This window comes from Ictalurus punctatus, chromosome 6, assembly GCF_001660625.3.
Source record: "Ictalurus punctatus breed USDA103 chromosome 6, Coco_2.0, whole genome shotgun sequence".
Lineage (NCBI taxonomy): Eukaryota > Metazoa > Chordata > Actinopteri > Siluriformes > Ictaluridae > Ictalurus > Ictalurus punctatus.
Genome location: NC_030421.2, coordinates 19,587,643 through 19,610,142, shown reverse-complemented (window position 1 = coordinate 19,610,142; position 22,500 = coordinate 19,587,643). Strand labels below are relative to the sequence as shown.

Sequence of the window (22,500 nt, the reverse complement as noted above, 5' to 3'; positions counted from 1 at the left end):
GCAAGTTTAAAAATACTTTGAAACCTTCAAGATCTTGTTTTGAAGCAAATAATTTTAATTAAATCTAATAGTGCAGACAGTGTGTCTATGATGTTCTTGTTTCCTACTGAAAGACTGTGGGGGGAAAAAAGGCAAAATATGTATCCCTTTCCAAAACCTGAATTGTTTGGTCTAGTTTCAAGTGTTTTGTGTGGAGTTTGAGATGTAGTTGGTCTGGCAATGGGAAACCTGCTGTATTGCAACACACTTGAATGAATGTACATCTAAAACCACTCAAAACAAGCTGCTAGACTGTATACTGGATGGCTGTATGTTGTCTACTCTCAATTGCCCTCTATGGGGTTACTCTAAAATTCCTTCAATAGTAGCCTTCGGCAGTTTTGTTAGTGGCTATGTTATTATTAATGCCTCATGAAAAATCTAAGGTCAAGAGCCACTGTGGCTTTGAAATTAGTTTGCACTGTAATTACATTTCTGCAGCAGAAGTTCTTAAAAAAAACTATGAAGTTGACCACTAGTGTATATGGACATATGCTTTGCAGTCTTGTTACTCCAACAGCACTTGATATAGCTTATTCATATAACTTCAAAGTTAAATGGGTACATACTGTATATGAGTGCCCTTGTCCAACTTCATCAGGCATTATAGGAGAAGACTCAGAGCTGTTATCTTGGTAAAGGGAGGTAGTACAAAGTAGGGCTGCACGATTATGGCCAAAATGATAATCCCGATTATTTTGATCAATATTGAGATCTCGATTATTTATCATGATTATTTATTGATTTTAGTGACAACATATTTTTTTGCACTTTCACATTTAAATAAACAGAATGCTGCTTTGACCTCAATATTGTGCTACATTCCTGCTAATGTGCAAATCTTTGCATCAAATTAGACTGATCCTTAAAGTGCATCATCTCGTAAAAGCAGTACATAAACAAAATAGTACCCAAAATATAGGATAAGTAAAATAAAAATGCCATCAACCAAATGAAAATTTGAAATCAAATATAATAATATGCAACCAAATGAAAATAATTCAGGCCTATGCAGAAAAGACAATAACAGTTTTTACAGGAGGAGTGACGCAAGACAATTTCTTTTATAATAATTACAAAAATTTAGGAGCACAGTTGAAGTTTTCTTTTTGTTGTTGTTTTTTGTTTTATTTTTTTTTATTTTTATATTTTTTTTAGAGATGGTAACATTAATGTGCCACAATGTAAAGCACAAGTAGGCATGAGAAAACGTGAGCTTGTCAATTATGACAGAATTTAGGAACATAGTGTGAGCCATGACTAATTTATCTTCTGATAAACTAAATTTAATATTTTCAGTTAATTTTACAGACTATATGTAAAAAACAACCGTTAACCTGTGCCACCTTGTAAACAAATACAATAAACATCAATGTTCAGTCTTTGAAATCTGCTCCTCTTAAATATTTAAAGCTACAATATTACACATTTTCCACTGTCATGGTTCTGGGCTGGAGCCACTTCTCGTACGACTCTATATATATTGTGTATATATCTGAATAATCTCATATAGGATGTGATTGGGTGAGTTCATTTACCTGTCAGATGCAAAGCGCTTTAGTTTAATGGTGTTCATTAGGGACGCTCTGATCAGGATTTTTACGACCGAAACCGATCCAGATACCAATCTTTTTGTTTAAGCTTTAATCAGGAGGTCTATCATAAACACTTAAATGTAAGCTCTCTGCTCACGGTCACTGTTAATTGAATTAAAATAATAGCAATGAGAAATACTGTTGGTTAATTGATAAATAAACAAGCATAACATATTTATTTTTAAATATCTTAAACAATAGTCCTAATTAAAAGTAGATTAACACAAACATGATCCATATTAGGAAAAGGCTAATAGCTTTCTAAGGAGATAACAAACTTATCTTAATGTCAAATTGATAATAATTGCAACCAATAGTAATTAAACATTACTTCAGTTCTCATTTATTTATGTTTTATGAAGTTATTATAATATCTATTTTTTATATTAAATGATTTATTTATAACTAAGCACATTTTCTGTCTTTACATCTTATTAGTTTTCTGTTTGTTTGTTTGTTTATCAGTTGTTCCTTTTAGATCGGTTCCCCAGTACGTCTGCTAATAATATTGTTTTTTGGGGGCTAATTCATAACATGGACACTGGAGTTTACTTTTCTGATGATATCTGGCAACCTTAAGTTTAAATGACGTGACTACGCTATGTATTTGAGTTAGTGAAGAGCGTGAAGGAGAGCAGCAGCATACTCCTTCTGAACAATCTTGATTATTATTCTGACATAATCTTGATTATTAAATAATTCCTCACCAATCATAAAGAAGTTTGAATCAAACCCACCTTGTAACGTTAGAATTATTATTAATTTACTCCGCCTGACGCCGCTGTGTCTACACAAGCAGGTGAAAGTTCAGGTCATTTTGCGTCATCAATAAAAGATGGCGGTTTGTGAGATTGGGAAGTTGAGAGAAGCAGATGATGTTCAGTGTTACTCTTGTCATCATAATGGCTTCTCTGCAGTATTTCCACACTTGTTTGGTAGACTGAGGTGACGAAAAGCAGCGTGAAAGTAACTGTTGCACGGTGTAGATGCATTTTGGACTTTCTGTATTTTTTATTCCAATTGTATTATACAACTCCGAACAGGTCACTCGCGCCGATGCAAATAAATATTTATTCACAGTCGCACAAAGTACTTTTCAGTCGCAAACGCGAGTGAAATGGTTGGCTGTAGAGCCCTGAGTTTATGTGCAAAGTTTTTTCCTGTTCAGCGTGATGATGTTTAATGTCCCCGACAACCTCTGTAGTGCCATTTAGCATCATGCTAGTGTCATGATTTCCCCTCGCGCAAGTGCTGGAGCTCACAGAGAAACTGGCAGCGAAACTTCATTTCCGGGTTTTGGCATTACAAAATGATGTCATCCCTGCACCACTCTATGGTGATTGGCTGCAAATTTAGGAAGCGCTTGATTTGATCTGTAGCGGAGTTTTCTATGAGCGGAGGACGAACTTTAAACGGCAATATCGCAGTCGATGTTCATTTAAACGTGGGCAGTCAAAATCGGAATCGCGATCGATATTCAATAAATTGTGCAGCCCTAGTACAGAGTATTCACTAAAAGGGTGCCAATAATTGTTGCACACCTATATTTAAGATTTTATTTTTATATATATAAACCTGACTTTTGTTTGCAATTGTTTGATGTCCATGAGAGCAGAGTATTTTTGTGATTTTTTTAAACCAAAGATTAAGATAATTTTTCACAGCCTTCTTTACCAAGAGTGCCAATATTAGTGGAGGCCACTGTGTATGTCTTGTATTATATTTAAATATGTACAGCACATTAATTTTATTAGAACATTTTAAGCAGATTTCGGAGTTCATAAGATCCGTAGAAAAAATTATTGCAAATATAATGTTAAAATGATTGTTTGAGTTTTACCACAAATCTTTTTCAGTAGACTTCACTTTATGTGATTCTGTTAATATATCATCACATGTACAGTCTTGTCATCTTCTTGCACATGAGCAGTGCTGAGTGTTTGTGTTAATAGTTAAATACATTTTTATTGTATTTAATTGCAGTATTTGACAGCAAATCTCATAGGCCACAATTAAGGATATGATAAATCCCTGGATTCTGAAGCATATAACAGGCTGGGCATTCTAACAAGACATACTCTGATGACTTTTGACTGGCGGTTTACCTTCTGGAATGACAAAAGCCTTATCCTATCTGCTGTAATGCCTATTATTTCACAGATTGATAATCATAGCATAGAGGACAGTATCCCTAACTAAGCATAACAATACAAGTATTTCTTTAATGACCTTGAACACAGGACATTATTAGCATATGCTTTGAATTAGCATTGACTTTGCATGTTTAATTAGCATAGACTTTTCATGTCTCAGACATTGTACAATGTAGATTTTATTTAAATTGAAAGCCATCGGTGGATTTTAAATTACACATATTACATATATTCTTGACTCATTAGCCTAAAATTACTCTGTGAGAAAGTATGTATTATACGATCCACTAAGGTTATTAAATGTAGAGACAGTGCAATTCAACACTGTCTAGTATGGCCTAAAATCATAAAAGGCAGAGGAGCTTTGAGGACCTTAGATTTAAATTCAGTCCAATGAATAATTCATTGTTTACAAGGTAGATTATGCCAAGGAGTAGGAGGCTATTCTTGCAATGGCTGTTAAAAATCTACCCATGCTCCCTTTGATAATTTGTTGACATGCCCCTGCTGTTGTTTAGAAAATATAAGTAACCTCCCTGGAAACTGAAGGTCAGGTCATACCTAATGAAGCCACTCTTTTTCCTTTCCCATTGATGTCACTTGCTGCAATGCTAGGATGCAGGCAGGCCAACTCAAAGTTGCCATGGTAAAGGCTTTCTGGCACAGGATATGTTTCCTGCATGGGGTGCTGAGTGGAATTTCTAAATGTGTTGCACCTTCAAGCATCGCCATCCACACCTCCCAAAACCCCCTCTTCATACAGTGGAGCTTTCTAGAGTCTTTATTGCAACTTGTGTGGAATATTTCTTGTAATGTTTTTGGGGAAAGTAAAACATGGATGAGAAGAAACAATTTGGTTTGATTGTTGATATTCAATGGACTTATTTGGGCATAAGCTTGTTTGGTACGAAGTGATACTCTGAGAGCATTCATATGATTGCTGTAAATATTATTAAAACAATTTTGTAGAAGAAGATAAAAATGTTAGAGATGTCAGTTAAAAGAGCAATTTGTAGTTTTTAGACCCATACAGTGTCTATGACCTTTAATTGCAATTAAAACAAGCCTTCGCCTTCCACCTCTGAAAAACTGTGTGTGTTAACATGTATGGTTACCTTAATAGGCTTGTGAACGTGAACTTCTTTTTTCAAATAAGACCATGGGTTTTCATTAGGGTTCAAATCCAAAGATTGAGATTGCAGCACATTTTGTGCTCCTGTACCCATTTCTGTGATGTAATGAAAACCTGTGGTCTGTTTGGGTATTTCTTTGCGGTTATTACCTCAATAGAAGAACATATATGGTCATAAGGTGACCGGGTTTTGGCCTAAAATGTCCTGGTACTTTGGAGAATTCTTCACGAGAAAATCTTCACGAAAAAACTTCATAAGAGCTCCTTGACCTCTAAGTCAAAATTGCCCCCAACTATCAATGATTCACCACCATATTTTACATTTAATGGAGGGCATTTCTTTGTATGCAGCCCCACTTTTTTCCATACCAAACATGCTAATTTAAGATTCACAAACTTTCTTGTTATATGCTTGTGCAATGAGATTCTTAGTTTGAAAGGTTCTTGGAGATTCTAATAATCAATTAAATTGTGTAACTCTGAAGCAGAAATAGAAAGCTGCTGATTTACACCAGTTTAACACATCTGTAGCTTTAAGATGTGACCACAATAATATGGCCATCCAGCACTCCCTCATTATCACTGTCACTGTGACAGCACACACATTTTTTTCCTCCTCATGAGAGTCACCATGGCGCATAACTCTTTCACTGATAATGGCATTGCTGGTTTGAAGGAAAAAATACATGCTGTATTAATTAGAATGCTATGTTACCAATGTGTGTGGGGGCTGGGGCACGTTGGCTTAGTGGTTAGCATGTTTGCCTCATACCGCCGGGGTTTGGGGTATGCATCCTGTGTGTGCAGAATTGCATGTTTTCCAGATGCTTTGGGGGTTTCCCTTGGGTACTCCAGTTTCCTCCCTGGAATTGGCATTTGGTATTTTGGCATTTCCAAATTGTAAATGGGTTGTAAATTGTAAATTGTAAACTGTGTAGATGGGTACGTGTATGTGTGTGTGCGTGTGTGTGTTTGTGTGTGTGTGTGTGGTGTGTGACTGTGCCTTGCAGTGGGTTGGCCCACACATCCAGGTTGTCGTCTGAAAGGGTGTCTCCAGGCTCCCCCTTGACCCTGTGTAGGATAAGTGGTATGGAAAATGGAAGGATGGGTGGATGTTTTCAATGTACAAAGTTGGCCTGGACAACCAGGAAGGCCAGGAAACCCCTAGCTGTCTGTGTTTAGGAGAGAGGGTCTAGTTACCTCGGACATAAATTTCCCAACCTGTTACTGATGGCAAAAACAATAATTAATCAATTATAACTTACATAACTATGTTTACTAGACTTTTGGGGCAAAAATAGCAACTATGTAAATTATCCATACATTTTCACTTGTTCTACCATCTAATCTAATTCAAATGTCATCAACTGTTGTCAGAAGTGTTATGTTGAAAAGTGTCCTTGGAGATAATATGGCTGATGGACAGATTTTAAAGTCAGCGCACTTGTAATATTTTATTTTAAGTAGTTAAGGACTATATTTATTGGTACATTAAACAACAAAGAACCTTTTAAATGTTTGGAAAATGTTGTTAGGAATGTTCATATGACAGCTACAATATCATAGACAGTCGAGTTGAGAATTAGATCAAAATGTGGATTTATGTCAAATTGAGATTTGGATGTTTCAGCAATTAAGCTTATTAAGAATTTTGAAAATATAGGTCTCATCTGAAAGCAGCTCTGTGAAACTGAACTCAAAACCAAGTAGCAAGATTTACTATGCTCCTTCAAGAGTGTATACTGTTTGTGTTAATAGTCTAGGGTTCTTGCATGTGACATTTTGTTACAGCAGGCTTTGGAATCCACTTAAAATCCTATCTGGTCTATATGTGCTACACGTATATTTCTTTTCTAGGTTTTAGGATATAAATCTCTGTTTGACAGTATTTCTAGATTAGGTGCATTCAGTTTTAATTGGGTATAATCTTTGCATTGCCCAGCAACTCACAAGAACACAGATTTGGAGAGGTTTTTCTTTATTGCAGCTCAAATGAGAAATGCACAAAAAAATCCAGAGACACACTGTTGCTCGTTTTCAAGGTAACGCAGAGATCCAGGGAATGTTGACAGAGAACAGTTGGAGGGATAATGAGACTCAAGACAAAGGGAGATTTAGGAAGAGGGGCTTAACAGCTGTTGAGCATCCAATCGAAGCTCTAATTTAGTTGTGCAGCTGTTAAGTGATTCCATTATGCGGTGTACTCTAGTGTACATTTGATTCAGCTTCATTAACAGAGCCTAAGATTGCAGGTATTGACATTTATGCCTTATAGTTTGTCTCCATATATATATATATATATATATATATATATATATATATATATATATATATATATATATATATATATATATATATATATATAATTATAACTCCTCTCTTAATGAATGCTGCTATGTAAAACTGAGTTGCAAAGAGGCCTTTGACAGACTCCCAAGGAATGAAACACTTTGTTCTTTCTTTATGGAAGAGAACATGCCTGAGTATCCACATGGAGTTTTGAAAGCAGTGTCATCTGTCCACTGTCTCTAAGTGACAGGTTTGGGCATTGAAAGCTGGTGACATTACAAAGGCTGAGAGACTTTAATGAGCCAGTGTGTTTAACCTACCAAGGCAGTTGGGTGTAAAAATTAAGCTCATAATAAGATGCCGGTCCAGGCGCTGCTGAACATTTCAAACTGTTATGGTAATGGGTTTACTTTAGCTTGACTAAAGATTGGTGCTATGTTGTTGCTTGGTTATTTTTATCTCCTTCCCTGAATTCTGTTTGAAATTATCTTCAAATGACCGAAAACTTTAGTGGTGCATCATATCATTTGCTTCTTTCTTTTGCATATTCTTTGTTTGTGCATGAAAATGACTGTCGCAACATTCGACTCTCTTAGTACAGGCTTCTTTTGTTCTAAATGGTCAGAGTGCAGTAGGGAAACAATTGAGGATGGGAGCATCAAACACTTGATTCAAGAAGAGTGACCCCCTAGATATGTGAGGCAGGTTGGAGTAGCATGAAGTGTCAGGCTGATAATTCAAATTGGACTCTTCGCTTTTATATCACCTCAACATGAAAGATGGAGCACATCAGTGGCAAGCTGCACCTCCAGGGTCCAGAGGTTGTCCTCTCTCCAGTTTCAACCAGCAGCAAGAGGAATGGCTCTGAACCCAAAAGTAGACTGTTTCAAATGCTAATCAATTCAGCTGCAAAGGCAGAAATACCTCCAGGGTGGATTCAGTAAGCCAAACACGTTATGTCCATTTCAGAGACCCCCTTGTCTGTATCAGGCAAACACTAACTGTTTCTTGCTGTTTGTGCTGAATTTAGGCACGTTGTGCTATAGGGGAAGCATGCAGTAATGCAGCTGAGTGAAAATGTTTAGTGAATGAAGTAGTCATCAATAAGGGGAGAGTCAGCTCACAAAATTATTTCAGTTATTGCCAATTGGATTATGCAAACATGCTTTATTTATGGCCACTCCTGTAATCAAAGTGACATTGCAATTCATACTCAGCAGAAGCTGTTGTATTTTTGGGTATGGGATGAGGGAAAAGGGTCAGTCATCATCATATTCTCTGTAATTGCTGATGTAAATTTGCCTGATGTAAAACTTGCTATTGAATTGAATCAACACTACCAGCGGAGATTCACAGACCAATCTGACTGCACAGAAAAAGCATCAATTGTGTAACAACTCAGTCTTTGAGCAATTTTCTAGAATTATTTTCTTTTACAATTACTAGAGATGAAAATCCACAAGACCTCGTTCATCAGGAATTATATTTGATGATTTTTGTGAGTCTTTTCCAGTGATGTAATTTATGGTAGTTACTTTTTATTTGCTGAAAGTTCTCGAAATGTATGTTATTTTCAGACCATGCCCTCAGCTAAATAGAATGAAGAATGATTGTGCATCAGTAATTTTGGAGTGGAGCTGTGGGCAGCTTGTACTTTGCGTGAGAAAGCCAGACGTCCTCACTGAAGAGTCTTGGGAGAGAAATAGAGAGGAACATAAGGAGGTGGTGGATTCTGTAAATCTGTTAAGATTAGAAAAATTAAGAAATGTGAATTTATAGTTATTTATAGTTAAAATGTATAGCTTATTAGTAAGAAGGTAGTGTTTCTGGTAAACCAGATTAACGTAAACTAGGTATACTATATATATTTTTTCCATATGTAAAGTGGGAGAAATAAGTATTGAACGCATCAACATTTTTTTTCAGTAAACACATTTCCTATGAGGCTATTCACATGAAATTTTCACCAAACATCAGTACTAACTCAAGAAATCCGGACATATAAAGAATTTACAACATTACAGTTCATAAATAAAGTTATGTGTAATAAAGTGGATTGACGCACAAAATAGGTATTGACCACACTAAGTGAAATTCATTTAATACTCAGTGGAGAAACCTTTGTTTGTAATGACAGCTTCAAGACTCTTCCTGTATGAAGAAATTAATCGCCTGCAGTATTAAAATGTGATTTTGGCCCATTCTTCTAAACATATTGCCTTTAAATCTTGTTCAATTGGATTCATGTCAGGTGATTCACTGGGCCATTCTAACACCTTAATTTTTTTTCTCTGAAACCAGTTGAGAGTTTCCTTTGCTGTATGTTTGTATTGTTGTCCTGCTGGAAGGTCCACCCACGTCTCATCTTCAACATCCTGGTGGATGGCAGCAGATTCTTCTCAAGAATCTTCTGGTAAAGGGCTCCATTCATCTTTCCTTCAATTCTATGAAGTCTGCCAGTGCCATGCGATGAAAAACAGCCCCACACCATTATGCTTCCACCTCCAAACTTTACTGTTGGTATAGTGTTTTTAGGGTGATGTGCAGTGCCATTTCTTCTCCAATCATGGTGTGTAGTATGACAGCCAAAAAGCTAAATTTTGCTCTCATTTGACCAGACTTCACTCTCCCAGTATTTCATAGGCTTGTCCAAATGAGTTGTAGCAAACTTTAAACGTGCCTTTTGTTTAGTAATTGAGTCTTGCAGCGTGAGCAGTGGAGTGCATTGACTACTGTTTTCTCTGTGACGATGGTACCTGCTGCCTCCAAGTGTTTCTGAAGCTCTTTCTGAGTAGTCCTTGGCTCTTGGGCTACTCTTCTGACTATTCTTCTGACTCCCTGGTCAGAAATCTTGTGAGGAGCTCCTGTGTGCGACCGGTTGATGACGGAGTGATGTTGCTTCCACTTGTGAATAATGGCCCCAGTGGTGCTTATTAGAGGATTCAGAAGTTTTGAAATACATCAGTATCCGATTCCATCTATATGTTTTGCAACAATAAGGATGCAAAGGTCTTGGGAGAGCTAACTGCTTTTACCCATCATGAGATGTTTCTTGTATGACACCTTGGTAACGAAAAGCCTTTTTATAGACCATCAATTTACTAACCCAGCTGATATTAATTTGCACAGATAGGAGGCATAATTACTTGAGCTGCTATTTCTTAGCTTGTTCAATAATTTTTTCTGTCATTCCACTTTATTATATATAACTTTATTTATGGACTTTAATGTTGTGAATTCTTCATATTTTTGGATTTCTTGAGTTAATACTGATGTCTGGTGAAAATTTCATATGAATAACCTCATTGGAAATATGTTTACGGAAAAAAATGTTTATGCGTTCAATACTTATTTCCCCCACTGTATTTAACTCTCAGTGTAAATTCATGTATGAAGAAACTTTTACAAAAATTTTTACACATATGTACCATACAGTAGTTTCCATATGATTCACATATGCAAATACAAGCTCATATTTTACTAATATAAACTATAAAACTGGACAAGTAAATTCGATAAAAAGAAAAAAAAATAATAAACCCACTGACAATAGCAATAGAAAAGTTTTCATTTAGGGTGTATGTTTGAATATTATGCACTTCATGGACATATGACACCTCAATGCTGTAATTACAGCACAATTCCCAACTGAATCCCAGCACCTGCTACACTACACACATCAGCTAAATCATGAGCTGAATGATTGTGGATTTTTGTTATTATTATTTTTTTAAATATGAGGATTAATTTGACAGAATGGATGACAGATTTTTTTTGTCAGAATCAGGAACACACATGAACTGTTAAACATACTGAGAGAAACTAAATACTCTAGCTAGACTCAAATAATACTTTTTGTGCAATGCAAGGAGAGAACATCAAATGATTAATGACTTGCTTACTTATTACATTATAAACTTGGTTAAAAGAGGTTAATAATCGTGAACATGATAGTTTTTCTTTATTCAGTATTAACACACTTAATTACTGTAGCTAACTGTTTTACTTTAGCTACCACTATATAGACTAGCCAGTAACAAAATAATGAGACCCGGCAGCACACTGGAGCTTTTACTTGCCTGGCGGGCTTGCTAATACATTTATGGATTATTGGTTTGTCTCTCTGGGAGATTCCTTAAAGGTTCTAGATAGAACCCTACAACAGTGTTTCCCTATCAGTAAGGGTTCCAAATAGAAGCCTTTTATGAGAGTAAGACCCCTTATTTTTTCAATTAGCCCTTAAAGAATCCTTGATGAAAATATCAGTTTATGCTCCTAATTTTCTATGGAAGCTGTTTTAGTCTTTGTTCAATACATTTTCTAAAACTTCTCTGCATTCATGTGAATCAAATTCCTCAGATGCTGTCTAAGTTTTAATTTCTGTTTTCTGTTATTATGCTTGGTGTTGTTTCATGAGTGCTATCATCATACTTAATGCAATATTGGTGTGGAGGTGGAAATGGTGTTGTGAAAAACATTAATATTCAAGCAAACCACTTTTCTGATATTTCGCATTCATAAAAGATATAAATTAAGCTCAGCTCCACAATATTTTACAGTTATGGGTCAGTAAGCAGCTCTTTTTATGAGGAGTTTGAAACAAGGGAGTAAACAGTATAATAGCTCAGCGGTTGGAAAACAGATGTGTTTCAAGTTTACCCATGATTGTGAATTTGCTGGGAGGCACTAGAGCAGAAAGCATCAGTGCATAGAATTATCCCAAACAATCTGTTTAATATTAACCTGAACCTTTACTCCTACTACAAACCTTTCCAAGGTGTATGTTTTCTCAATGTGCTTTATATGACACACCACATGCAGTTTACCTCAGAGAACCTCAAGTTATTTATTTCTTTATTTAAAAGTAGAGCAACATTTCACAGCAGCAGGGTGGACATTGAAAGGGTTGAGTGTGAATGTAAATTTTTAAAGAACTATGCTGGCTTGAGCACAGGGGATACAAAATGCCTCTTTTGTGTGGAAACATACTGGAGTCAAATTTTATAGTGAAATATACGGCACATCTTTAGTGATCCCTGAATGGATTTGACAGCCGCTGGCAAAAGGCGTATCAACATGCTGTCAGATTTGGGCTTTAGAGAAACGCTCATCCAATGCCGTCACACTTTCACAGTGTTACATGCCGACTGTAAATCTGAAATGTTTTGGAAAGATAGAAAAGTCAAATTACATTTGATAGTATATGATAATATTGCCTTCCTTCTTGCTTTGTTTCTATCCGTTCCACTGTTCAATGCAATGTAGCATCACAAAGCATGGTTATTACAATATAATACCATATTAATAACAGTATAATCACATTATTTTAAACTATACATGCCATACCAGCATTCTACCATTTGATTATTGTAGCCATCCATTCCATCTCATAGAACATCTGTTCTCTCCAACTTTTCATGTTGATCAGAGGCGGTTGTGTGTGATGTCGGCGAGTTTCTTTGTGATGACCGTGTGACCTGTGTGTCTGAGAGCTGGCTCTGTGATGGAGAAGCTGACTGTCCAGACGCCTCTGATGAAACCCTGCAAAGATGTAAGTCATTCATCTGACATAAAGCATTTCCATACCAGCTCATAATCATACTGCATGAATAAATTTACATTGTACCCTATGTACAAGCCAAGTCTGCCAGAAATCTATCTCAGAGCTGATAAAATGTTTTTATAAAAAAGCTGATAAAAAGCTGCTTTACAATAATGGCTGATTACTTTATGTTGGTGGAGTTTTCCACAAATGTTAATTTATTCCATATTCCAGTCACAGTGGGCCAACTCTTCCCTCCTCTGGTATTCCATTATCATTTAGATTAATCACGTCAGCTTAGTTTTATGTATAATGCCCCTGAGTGGAAGCCAGAATTATTTATCACAGGAATTTTGAGTAGCTCATTATCATGGATTAGGTATTGATAGGAAATGGGATTAAGCCCTTACCCTATCAGTTTCCTCATTTACAAGACTTTTCTACATCTCCTTTAACCTGGATCACTGCCAACTCACAGTTGTTGTCAGGAAAGTGTATGATTAGTGGTAATAAAGGCAGATGGTTTCTTAAATATTGTCATGTATATTTCAGAGAAAATAAAAATTAGTATTGCTAAAAGTGCAATAGGTCTTTTTTTTGTTGTCTTTATATATTAAATACTGTGGACATACTGAATTCAGAGGGGACAACATCTACAGTTTAGCTATAGCATTTATGATATTTTATCCCTTGCTCCGGTAATACTAGAGCCACCTGAAATTATGCTTTTCTGTTTTCAGATGAAACAGTAGTGAGACAAAAATCAAATAAAAATCCCCTGGTAGAAAAGTCAATTCACTGAAGATGAAAGGACATGAGTCTTTTGTTTCACACTGACGTTATCTAGATGAACTCTGATCTGTGATTCACACACCCTGATCTTATGAGGCAATAGAAAACAAGTTAAAATGTGAAAACAACGAGTTGAACTGTGGTCTCTTTAGCCAATAAAAATTGAGAAAATCACACTTTTGCCTAGCTGCTTTCCTACTGTTGCATGGCATACCAATCCTGATGTTTTTTTTTTTATGTTAAATTCAATTCAGTTTTATTTATATAGTGCTTTTAACAATGGGAATGGTGCCAAAGCAGAAATATATCAATTCAGGACATAGATTTTAAATGTATGAATGTATCCCTAATGAGCAAGGCAGAAGGAAAAACTCCCTGAGACAAATGTTTACACCTCTGTATATATGGAGATAATTGTTGAAGTAATGTGATCAAAGTGTGGGTGTATGTGAATGTTGTGCAAATTTAAGGGATGAGGTGTGTTCAAGTAGTAAACAAATAATTTTAAAAGCCATTGTTTTTTTTTTGTTTGTTTGTTTTTTTGTTTTGTTTTTAACCATATAACTAACAGACCTTAATTTCCTTATCACAAGTGTCAATTTGAAATATTTACAGTATATGTTCCATCTGAAATGTGCTTTTTCACATTTCTATCCTTGGATAGCAGTACAACATACAAAGTATGTAGGCTAAATTACATAGGCTAAATTATAATATAAAGCCACTAAAGACCCTGTTAGCCAAACTTGACATGTTAGAAGTAGTGGTTAAGTGCGCTCCTCCAGATTTTTTATAGTACAGTTTATGACCAATGATATACTCATTATATTATTATATAGTGGTCAGCTTATACAAGATTTCCAAACACAAGACAGTGTATTTGCAGTCTGGTAGAACTCTTTCATAATATACTTAAAATGTAAATAATTTTAGCCCTTCTTTATGTTATGCAGCTCCAACAGGTACAGCATTCCATTACACTTATGTGTTAATATCCTCTTAGCTTCAGAGCAGTTCTTGTGTGTTTTCCTCATAGATTTTTTTACTCTGTATTAGTTGTGTGTACTGGCTCTGTGTATTTTTTTAAATGTTGACATTTCAGTGATGTTTTTTTTTTTTTTTTTAAAGTTCTGCCACCATGGAATATAATTACCTCATTGTGTTGCCTCGAGGGAAGGGTGGCTGAGTGTTTCCTGTGCCACATGGCTAGAGGGAACCTGGCTTAGCCTCTCATCCAGCAGCCCTCTGGGACCAGCCAGGCTACTAGGGCTAGCAGAGGAAGCTGGAAAACAGCCTGCTCTCCTCTAATGGGGAAAAGAAAGTGGGATGACAGGCCTGGAACACTCCAAGCACGTTGCACCACACTCCATGATACGAAGGAAACTTTCTTGCTTGCTTAAGAGCTATTTTTCTGCCCAGTTGAACTCCATATTTTTTGTGAACATTTTTTTTATTGTTAAGGTTGACTACAGTAAGAGAGATTTATAGCAAAATATATACAGTTTTAGTAGAACTGTCAGGTTTGTAGGCAGTACCTCAGGTACTGTTAAAGGCATAATGGTCAGGATAAGCAGTTGAGATGCTGTGTTATTTTTTTTTCCACATTTCTATTGCATCAAATTGTGCCTTCTGTACTACACTAGGCTTGTAGGTCTTACTCATAAGAACTCTTCTGTTTAAACACCAGAAAAGTCTTTCACATTATATACACACTACAGAAACTTAACATTTTGCTATGTAGTTGTCTCAGCCTGGTCTGGTTTCACTTTTCACTCATATTCCATGATGTCATCAATATAGACATCCATCCATCTATCCATCCTCTACCGCTTACTCCTTTTTCAGCGTCACGGGGAACCTGGAGCCTATCCCAGGGAGCATCGGGCACGAGGCAGGGTACACCCTGGACAGGGTGCCAGTCCATCGCAGGGCACACAATCACACACACTCACACATCCATTCATACACTACGGACACTTTAGACACGCCAATCAGCCTACCATGCATGTCTTTGGACTGGGGAGGAAACCGGAGTACCCGGAGGAAAACCCCACAGCACGGGGAGAACATGCAAACAGGGCAATGAATTGTAAGAGGTAGTGGCCATTCATAGTTGCATCTGTAACTTTCTCTTTTCTCTTCACTGCACTACTCTCCTTACTGACACACTGCCAAATTTAGTTATTTCTTCAGAGACTGGAGAAGCAATAAGTAACATGTTAACAACGCTACAAATACACCACAGTGAAAACATTGCCAAGTAGTTTGTTATACAGGCAATACAGGATTTCGCACAGTTTTTTGTGATGGTTGCGGCCAAAATGTACTTGATTTTGCTGCAGCTTTTTTTAAAATTTGTGATGCAATTTGCAGAGTTTTTTGTATTTTTTTGCTACCTGAATTGGCAAAATTACAATTGCACAAAATTGTTTTGCATGGTCTTTCACTGTGATGATCAGAGTAAACGAGACCTTTTAGCTGTACTCATGGTTGATGCACATGAATGTAAGTAAGTAAGTAAGTAAAATTTATTTGTATAGCACGTTTCATACAGCAACGCTGACCAAAGTGCTGAACAGAGTACAGAAAGTAAAATAGAAACAGAATTAGACCAAAGAACAAACTGTAATAGATGGGAAAGATAACAGAGACGGCATGCCGACAGGTACACTGGCGCCATCTTGAAAAATGGAAGGAGTGGAAGGAGGCTGAATGTGCTTCGTGATGACATCACATGGTGTGTTGTGATAATATCAAATGACATGTCTTGGCCCAAATCTGCAGAAAATCTGCAGTGATTTTGAAAGATTGCAAGCTCCTGCAAATATTGTGGAGTTTTCTTGATTTTCCCTTAATTTCTGCATTCATTGTCATCACAAAGCACATTCAGCCTTCTTCTATTCATGTGCGCCAAACATGAGTACAGCTAAACGGTCTCGTTTACTGTGAACATCGCATTGAAAAACCATGCAAAACAGTTTTGTGCAATTGTAATTTTGCCAATTCAGGTAGCAAAAAAATACAAAAAACTCTGCAAATTGCATCACAAATTTTGAAAGAAGCTGCAGCAAAATCGAGTATTTTTGGCCGCAGCCATCACAAAAATCCTGCATGGCCCGTATAACAAACTACTTGGCAATGTTTTCGCAGTGGTATTTTTTTTTACATTGTTAAAATGTTACTTATCGTTTCTCCAGTCTCTGAAGAAATAACTAAATTTGGCAGTGTGTCAGTGGGGAGAGTAGTGATTAATACTAGATTTACTAGACTATAATGCACCAGAGGTATAGGCACTGATTTGTTGAAGTGATGTTATACTTCAATATGAATCTGCACTATATGCTATTTTCCTTTGGGGTACTGTTTTCATATTTTTACACACTAAACGAGCGGTCCATTCAATTAAAATGTAAGTAACATTTCAAGATTGGTTATTAGACGCTTTAGCTGATGGTATTATTACATTTGATGTCAGACGAAGGAGAATTTTATGTGTGTTCAACCTCTGCTGGCCAATCTCATATTATAACAAATAGATAGTAAATGTTTCCATTCCCCAGGAAAATTGGCACCTGCAGGAAAGAGGTCTGGGAGGTAATGTAGTGTAGCATCTTGTTATTGAGCTGAAGGGCAGCCATTTTGTATTGTGCAGTATTTACCTATACAGTATACACTATAACAGAAAAGCTAAAAAGAAAAATGTACTGATAAGACCCTAAAGTAGTATGAATTTAGGACTTGGTAACATGGAGCCACCAGTAATATAGCATATTATTAGTATAGGCAGTACAGTTAAATTTCAGACCACAACTTTCAAGGTGCATTGCATGTATACACTAATATGCTGATTAATGTGAGCCATTGAACTTTCAAGGTGATCCTGTTTATTTTGCCTTTGTAGGTGTACTCTTCTCTAACGCTTGCCATCTACTTTGATGCAGCAAATAAATAAGCAGAACAAACAAAAGAAAAGCAGTCTCTCCTGTTTGTGATGATTCTGGAGCTGTGAGAATTTTTGAAAGAATGTAGGCTCAAATACTAGCTTTAAAAATGAAATCATTTGGCGTCCTATTTTGCTGTGACAAAAAGCTCAAAGGAGGGTTGTAATAAAATTTACATTCAGGCTGCATTGTTCTCATGAGCCATAAATTGCATCATTTAGCAAGTACTTTAGTGCTGCTCTAGCAAGTATGTTTAGTCTTATTTTATTAAATATATTTATGTTTTGTATATTGTCGGATTTACCTTGTCGTTTTTTGCCGTGTTTTGTTGGTGACAAAATCATCAGCAAGTGACTTGCCGCTTTCTGAAAAGAGCATATTTCAAAATCTTACAGTTTGCTGTCATGGTACCATTGGGTGACATCAAACTATTAAAGCCTACATTAGGCCCCTGCTGTTGCAGCAGAGATGTGTGTTGATACACTGTGTGCTTTGATACACCAGAGCAAGCACATGGCTCACTTTTGTTGGAAAGAAACTCTACTATGTAACACACCTGCACAGAAACATGTATATTTTCAACTGGGATGCACTCTGTAGAAAAAAGTGTTAAATCACTAACACCTTAATAGTTTTCTTCTCAAAGATTTTATTTTCTCCAGTTTCCAATTGGCTTGTCATAACAGAAACATCACTCTATCTTGTAAATCTTTGCTTTTTGCTTCCTTTTTACTTTTTATTCCCTTGTCCTCATCTGAATAGTTTTATTATACAGTGAGGGAAAAAAAGTATTTGATCCCCTGCTGATTTTGTACGTTTGCCCACTGACAAAGAAATGATCAGTCTATAATTTTAATGGTAGATTTATTTGAACAGTGAGAGACAGAATAACAAAAAGAAAATCCAGAAAAACGCATGTCAAAAATGTTATAAATTGATTTGCATTTTAATAAGGGAAATAAGTATTTGACCCCCTCTCAATCAGAAAGATTTCTGGCTCCCAGGTGTCTTTTATACAGGTAACGAGCTGAGATTAGGAGCACACTCTTAAAGGGAGTGCTCCTAATCTCAGTTTGTTACCTGTATAAAAGACACCTGTCCACAGAAGCAATCAATAAATCAGATTCCAAACTCTCCACCATGGGCAAGACCAAAGAGCTCTCCAAGGATGTCAGGGACAAGATTGTAGACCTACACAAGTCTGGAATGGGCTACAAGACCATTGCCATGCAGCTTGGTGAGAAGGTGACAACAGTTGGTGCGATTATTCGTAAATGGAAGAAACACAAAAGAACTGTCAATCTCCCTCGGCCTGGGGCTCCATGCAAGATCTCACCTCGTGGAGTTGCAATGATCATGAGAACAGTGAGGAATCAGCCCAGAACTACACGGGAGGATCTTGTCAATGATCTCAAGGCAGCTGGGACCATAGTCACCAAGAAAACAATTGGTAACACACTACGCCGTGAAGGACTGAAATCCTGCAGCGCCCGCAAGGTCCCCCTGCTCAAGAAAGCACATATACATGCCTGTCTGAAGTTTGCCAATGAACATCTGAATGATTCAGAGGACAACTGGGTGAAAGTGTTGTGGTCAGATGAGACCAAAATGGAGCTCTTTGGCATCAACTCAACTCGCCGTGTTTGGAGGAGGAGGAATGCTGCCTATGACCCCAAGAACACCATCCCCACCGTCAAACATGGAGGTGGAAACATTATGCTTTGGGGGTGTTTTTCTGCTAAGGGGACAGGACAATTTCACCGCATCAAAGGGACGACGGACGGGGCCATGTACCGTCAAATCTTGGGTGAGAACCTCCTTCCCTCAGCCAGGGCATTGAAAATGGATCGTGGATGGGTATTCCAGCATGACAATGACCCAAAACACACGGCCAAGGCAACAAAGGAGTGGCTCAAGAAGAAGCACATTAAGGTCCTGGAGTGGCCTAGCCAGTTTCCAGACCTTAATCCCATAGAAAATCTGTGGAGGGAGCTGAAGGTTCGAGTTGCCAAACGTCACCCTCGAAACTTCTGCAAGAAAGATCTGCAAAGAGGAGTGGGACAAAATCCCTCCTGAGATGTGTGCAAACCTGGTGGCCAACTACAAGAAACGTCTGACCTCTGTGATTGCCAACAAGGGTTTTGCCACCAAGTACTAAGTCATGTTTTGCAGAGGTGTCAAATACATATTTCCCTCATTAAAATGCAAATCAATTTATAACATTTTTGACATGCGTTTTTATGGATTTTCTTGTTGTTATTCTGTCTCTCACTGTTCAAATAAATCTACCATTAAAATTATAGACTGATCATTTCTTTGTCAGTGGGCAAACGTACAAAATCAGCAGGGGATCAAATACTTTTTTCCCTCACTGTATTAATGGGCCTGTTTCTGCACAGAGCTAGAAGCTCATTAATTCTTTGGCTATTCTTAAACAATATTCCACACTTTAATAATACCACAGTAATAAAAGTAGCCAATACCACATTGCAATTGTGTTTTGTGCATATTATAGGCCAATCATTTAAATATTTTAGATTAGTTGCATACTTTCTGTGACTCATTACATTTACAATACTGTCACATTAGAAAATTTGTGTTCAAGTAAAATGATTTGAAACAAATCTTTATTTTTTAAATCTAAATTTAAAACTTCAGAGGTCGCAAATCCCAAAGAGAAACTGTGACTACTGTGTAGAAAAATTTAACATTATTAATCCAAATGAGTATTACAATACAAATATTATACCACAGTATTATTGAGTTCTCAAATATGATTGATCAAAAGCTATGGAGAGGCAAATCACAGGTTTACATTAATACACTCATTCTAATATGTTATTGTTTCTATAGTAACAGCACATCGAGATTTTATGCTATTGTATGATATGTATGCTACACATAATCTACTAAAGACTAAAAATAAATAGATTAAAAGCATGTTCTAACTTACCAAGGAAAATCATATAATTGTTGAAATGTGACACAGTTTTCTGTTTATTTATCATTTATGGAAGGGGTCTCCTGTGGCAGCACTTGTCAGAGTTTTCTGCCGTGGGAAAATCTACGGTTGATATAATTAATCATGATGGTTTTTCCATAACAAGCTGCATTATTAACTTCAAGAGACAGTGCAGGAATGATGATGTAAGTAATACCAGGAACTGAATGGTTTCACAGACGATCCGCAATATTAAATGTAAGCATTGGCAAATGTCTGTGGTATAAGAGGGCATGCTGTTATAGGAAGAACAAAAGTACTATACTATAGTACTATATACTAGTAACTTTATCACACCACCAGCATATCTGCCAGGTTTTACTCCTTAGTTAAATATTATTAGCATTCAAAATTATATATTAGCTCAACAATGGATTTTGTCCATTTACAATGCAGTATAATATTACATAGAGTCACTGTTCCCTTCCAGAACTATTGAATGTCAGGGTTTGGATTATTGCACTGAGGATAATGTTTTGCAAAATGTATTAGAGACAGTAAAAAAAACTCAGCCACATCTTCCCTGGAAGGTGATAAAAATTCTAAAATAGTACAATGCCTGGAATGTTTTAAACAGCAGGCATATTTATCTAGGCATTTGCCCACCTACTGTATGTTGTGGGTAAGAAGCACACACTCCAGGAATTGAGATGACTGCTGCTGCCACACAGGTATTCTACACTCAACAGTGCATTTATTCAAAGAGTAATGGGCCACCAGACGTGAAAACTATGCTGTAAAATGCCTTTTTCAAGTAACTGTTTACATAAAAGTTTGTCTTATTGTCTCGTTCCAAAAAAGCCATGCATTATTTATGTGATTGACATTAAGGCTAAGGCACCCTCCTTGGAATAAAGCCCATACAGAATATATACATATTAGCAGAACTCAGAACATTTGAAAATTTTGAAATTCTATAAGCCTTGCCAGGGGTCCGACCACCTTCCCATAGGTTTGTTTCTTGAGCATTGTGAGTGACTGAGGCTGTGTGTTTAAAAATGCATGGCTCTGTGCAGGTGCTGAGTCCCCTGCGGCGGCTCGGCTGTGATATATGGATGCTTTATTGAACGGTGAGTAGTTTTGAATGTGATGTATTGAGATTTGGTGGTTTGGAAGGCGTACCCGTTTGAAGGAAGTGATGGCTCCATTTCACTGGATGTTGATTACATTACTTGGTCATGATGAATGGCTTTAATTAAATTTCGTCTATGATTTATGAAGTATGCATGGCTAATGTGAGCCAAGGAACAATAGGCTCAGTGCATGTTATTGTGTAAGAAGGCTTAAAGCCCATACTACCAGCTTGGGCAATGGGGCTGAACAGTTCTGTTTACACCAATATAGCTGGCGTTTCTGTTCAGCATTGCACTTAATTGCCATCGGACAGAGGATCACTGTGGCTTACAGAGCAATGTTTTGGTCACACGTATTTAGAATTAGAAGGAATACTGTGAGTGTAAAATCAGAGTTAAGCAAAGCTCAGTTCCACAACTGTAGCTATGCTTTAATTTAGTGCCTAATTAAAGTACTATGAGAATTAATTCACTCCATTTAGGCAGTCATTCCTTATAATCAACTTTGTCTTTAGCATGCATTAACATCCATTTGATCGAGTTATCCTGGTGAGCGTTGTGCTGATAAAGGAGAAATGTGTAAGTCTGCCCCTACAGTATATAGGACTAAGTGGAGGAGATGAAAGACGTGGACAGTGATGCCTGGAGCTAATCTCTTTGACATTTGAAGATGAGCCCATATGAACATCAATATGAATGCCACTGCCTTTCAGAGCAATCCACAAATCAGAGCAGACATCAGACAGAACACAAACAGACAAGACTTGTACCAACTCAAATGGCAAAAGCAGATTCCACAGAGAAAGGATTGAGTATAGTTAGGAGGGCACTGTGTGGTAAACTGGGAATACTGCTTTACCACTGCCAAGAAACATAAGCAATAGCGAACAACCAAAAAGAAAATATTGTTATTGTAGTGCAATGCAATTGAACAGACATATGT

General features: G+C 36.9%; 1 protein-coding gene across 7 annotated transcripts in view; it reads left to right on the top strand.

Annotated features, from left to right (window-relative positions):
- Positions 1 to 22,500, top strand: part of lrp1bb (low density lipoprotein receptor-related protein 1Bb) — a 329,687-nt gene that overhangs the window by 86,036 nt on the left and 221,151 nt on the right. For all 7 annotated transcript variants that reach the window (XR_008396570.1, XR_006982676.2, XR_008396571.1 and 4 more), the window contains exon 2: positions 12,637 to 12,759. Coding sequence is in view for 3 of the 7 variants with exons in the window: in XM_047156107.2 (XP_047012063.2) it covers positions 12,637 to 12,759 (123 nt within the window). In the remaining 4 variants the exon portion in view is untranslated. The remainder of the gene's footprint in view (positions 1 to 12,636; positions 12,760 to 22,500) is intronic.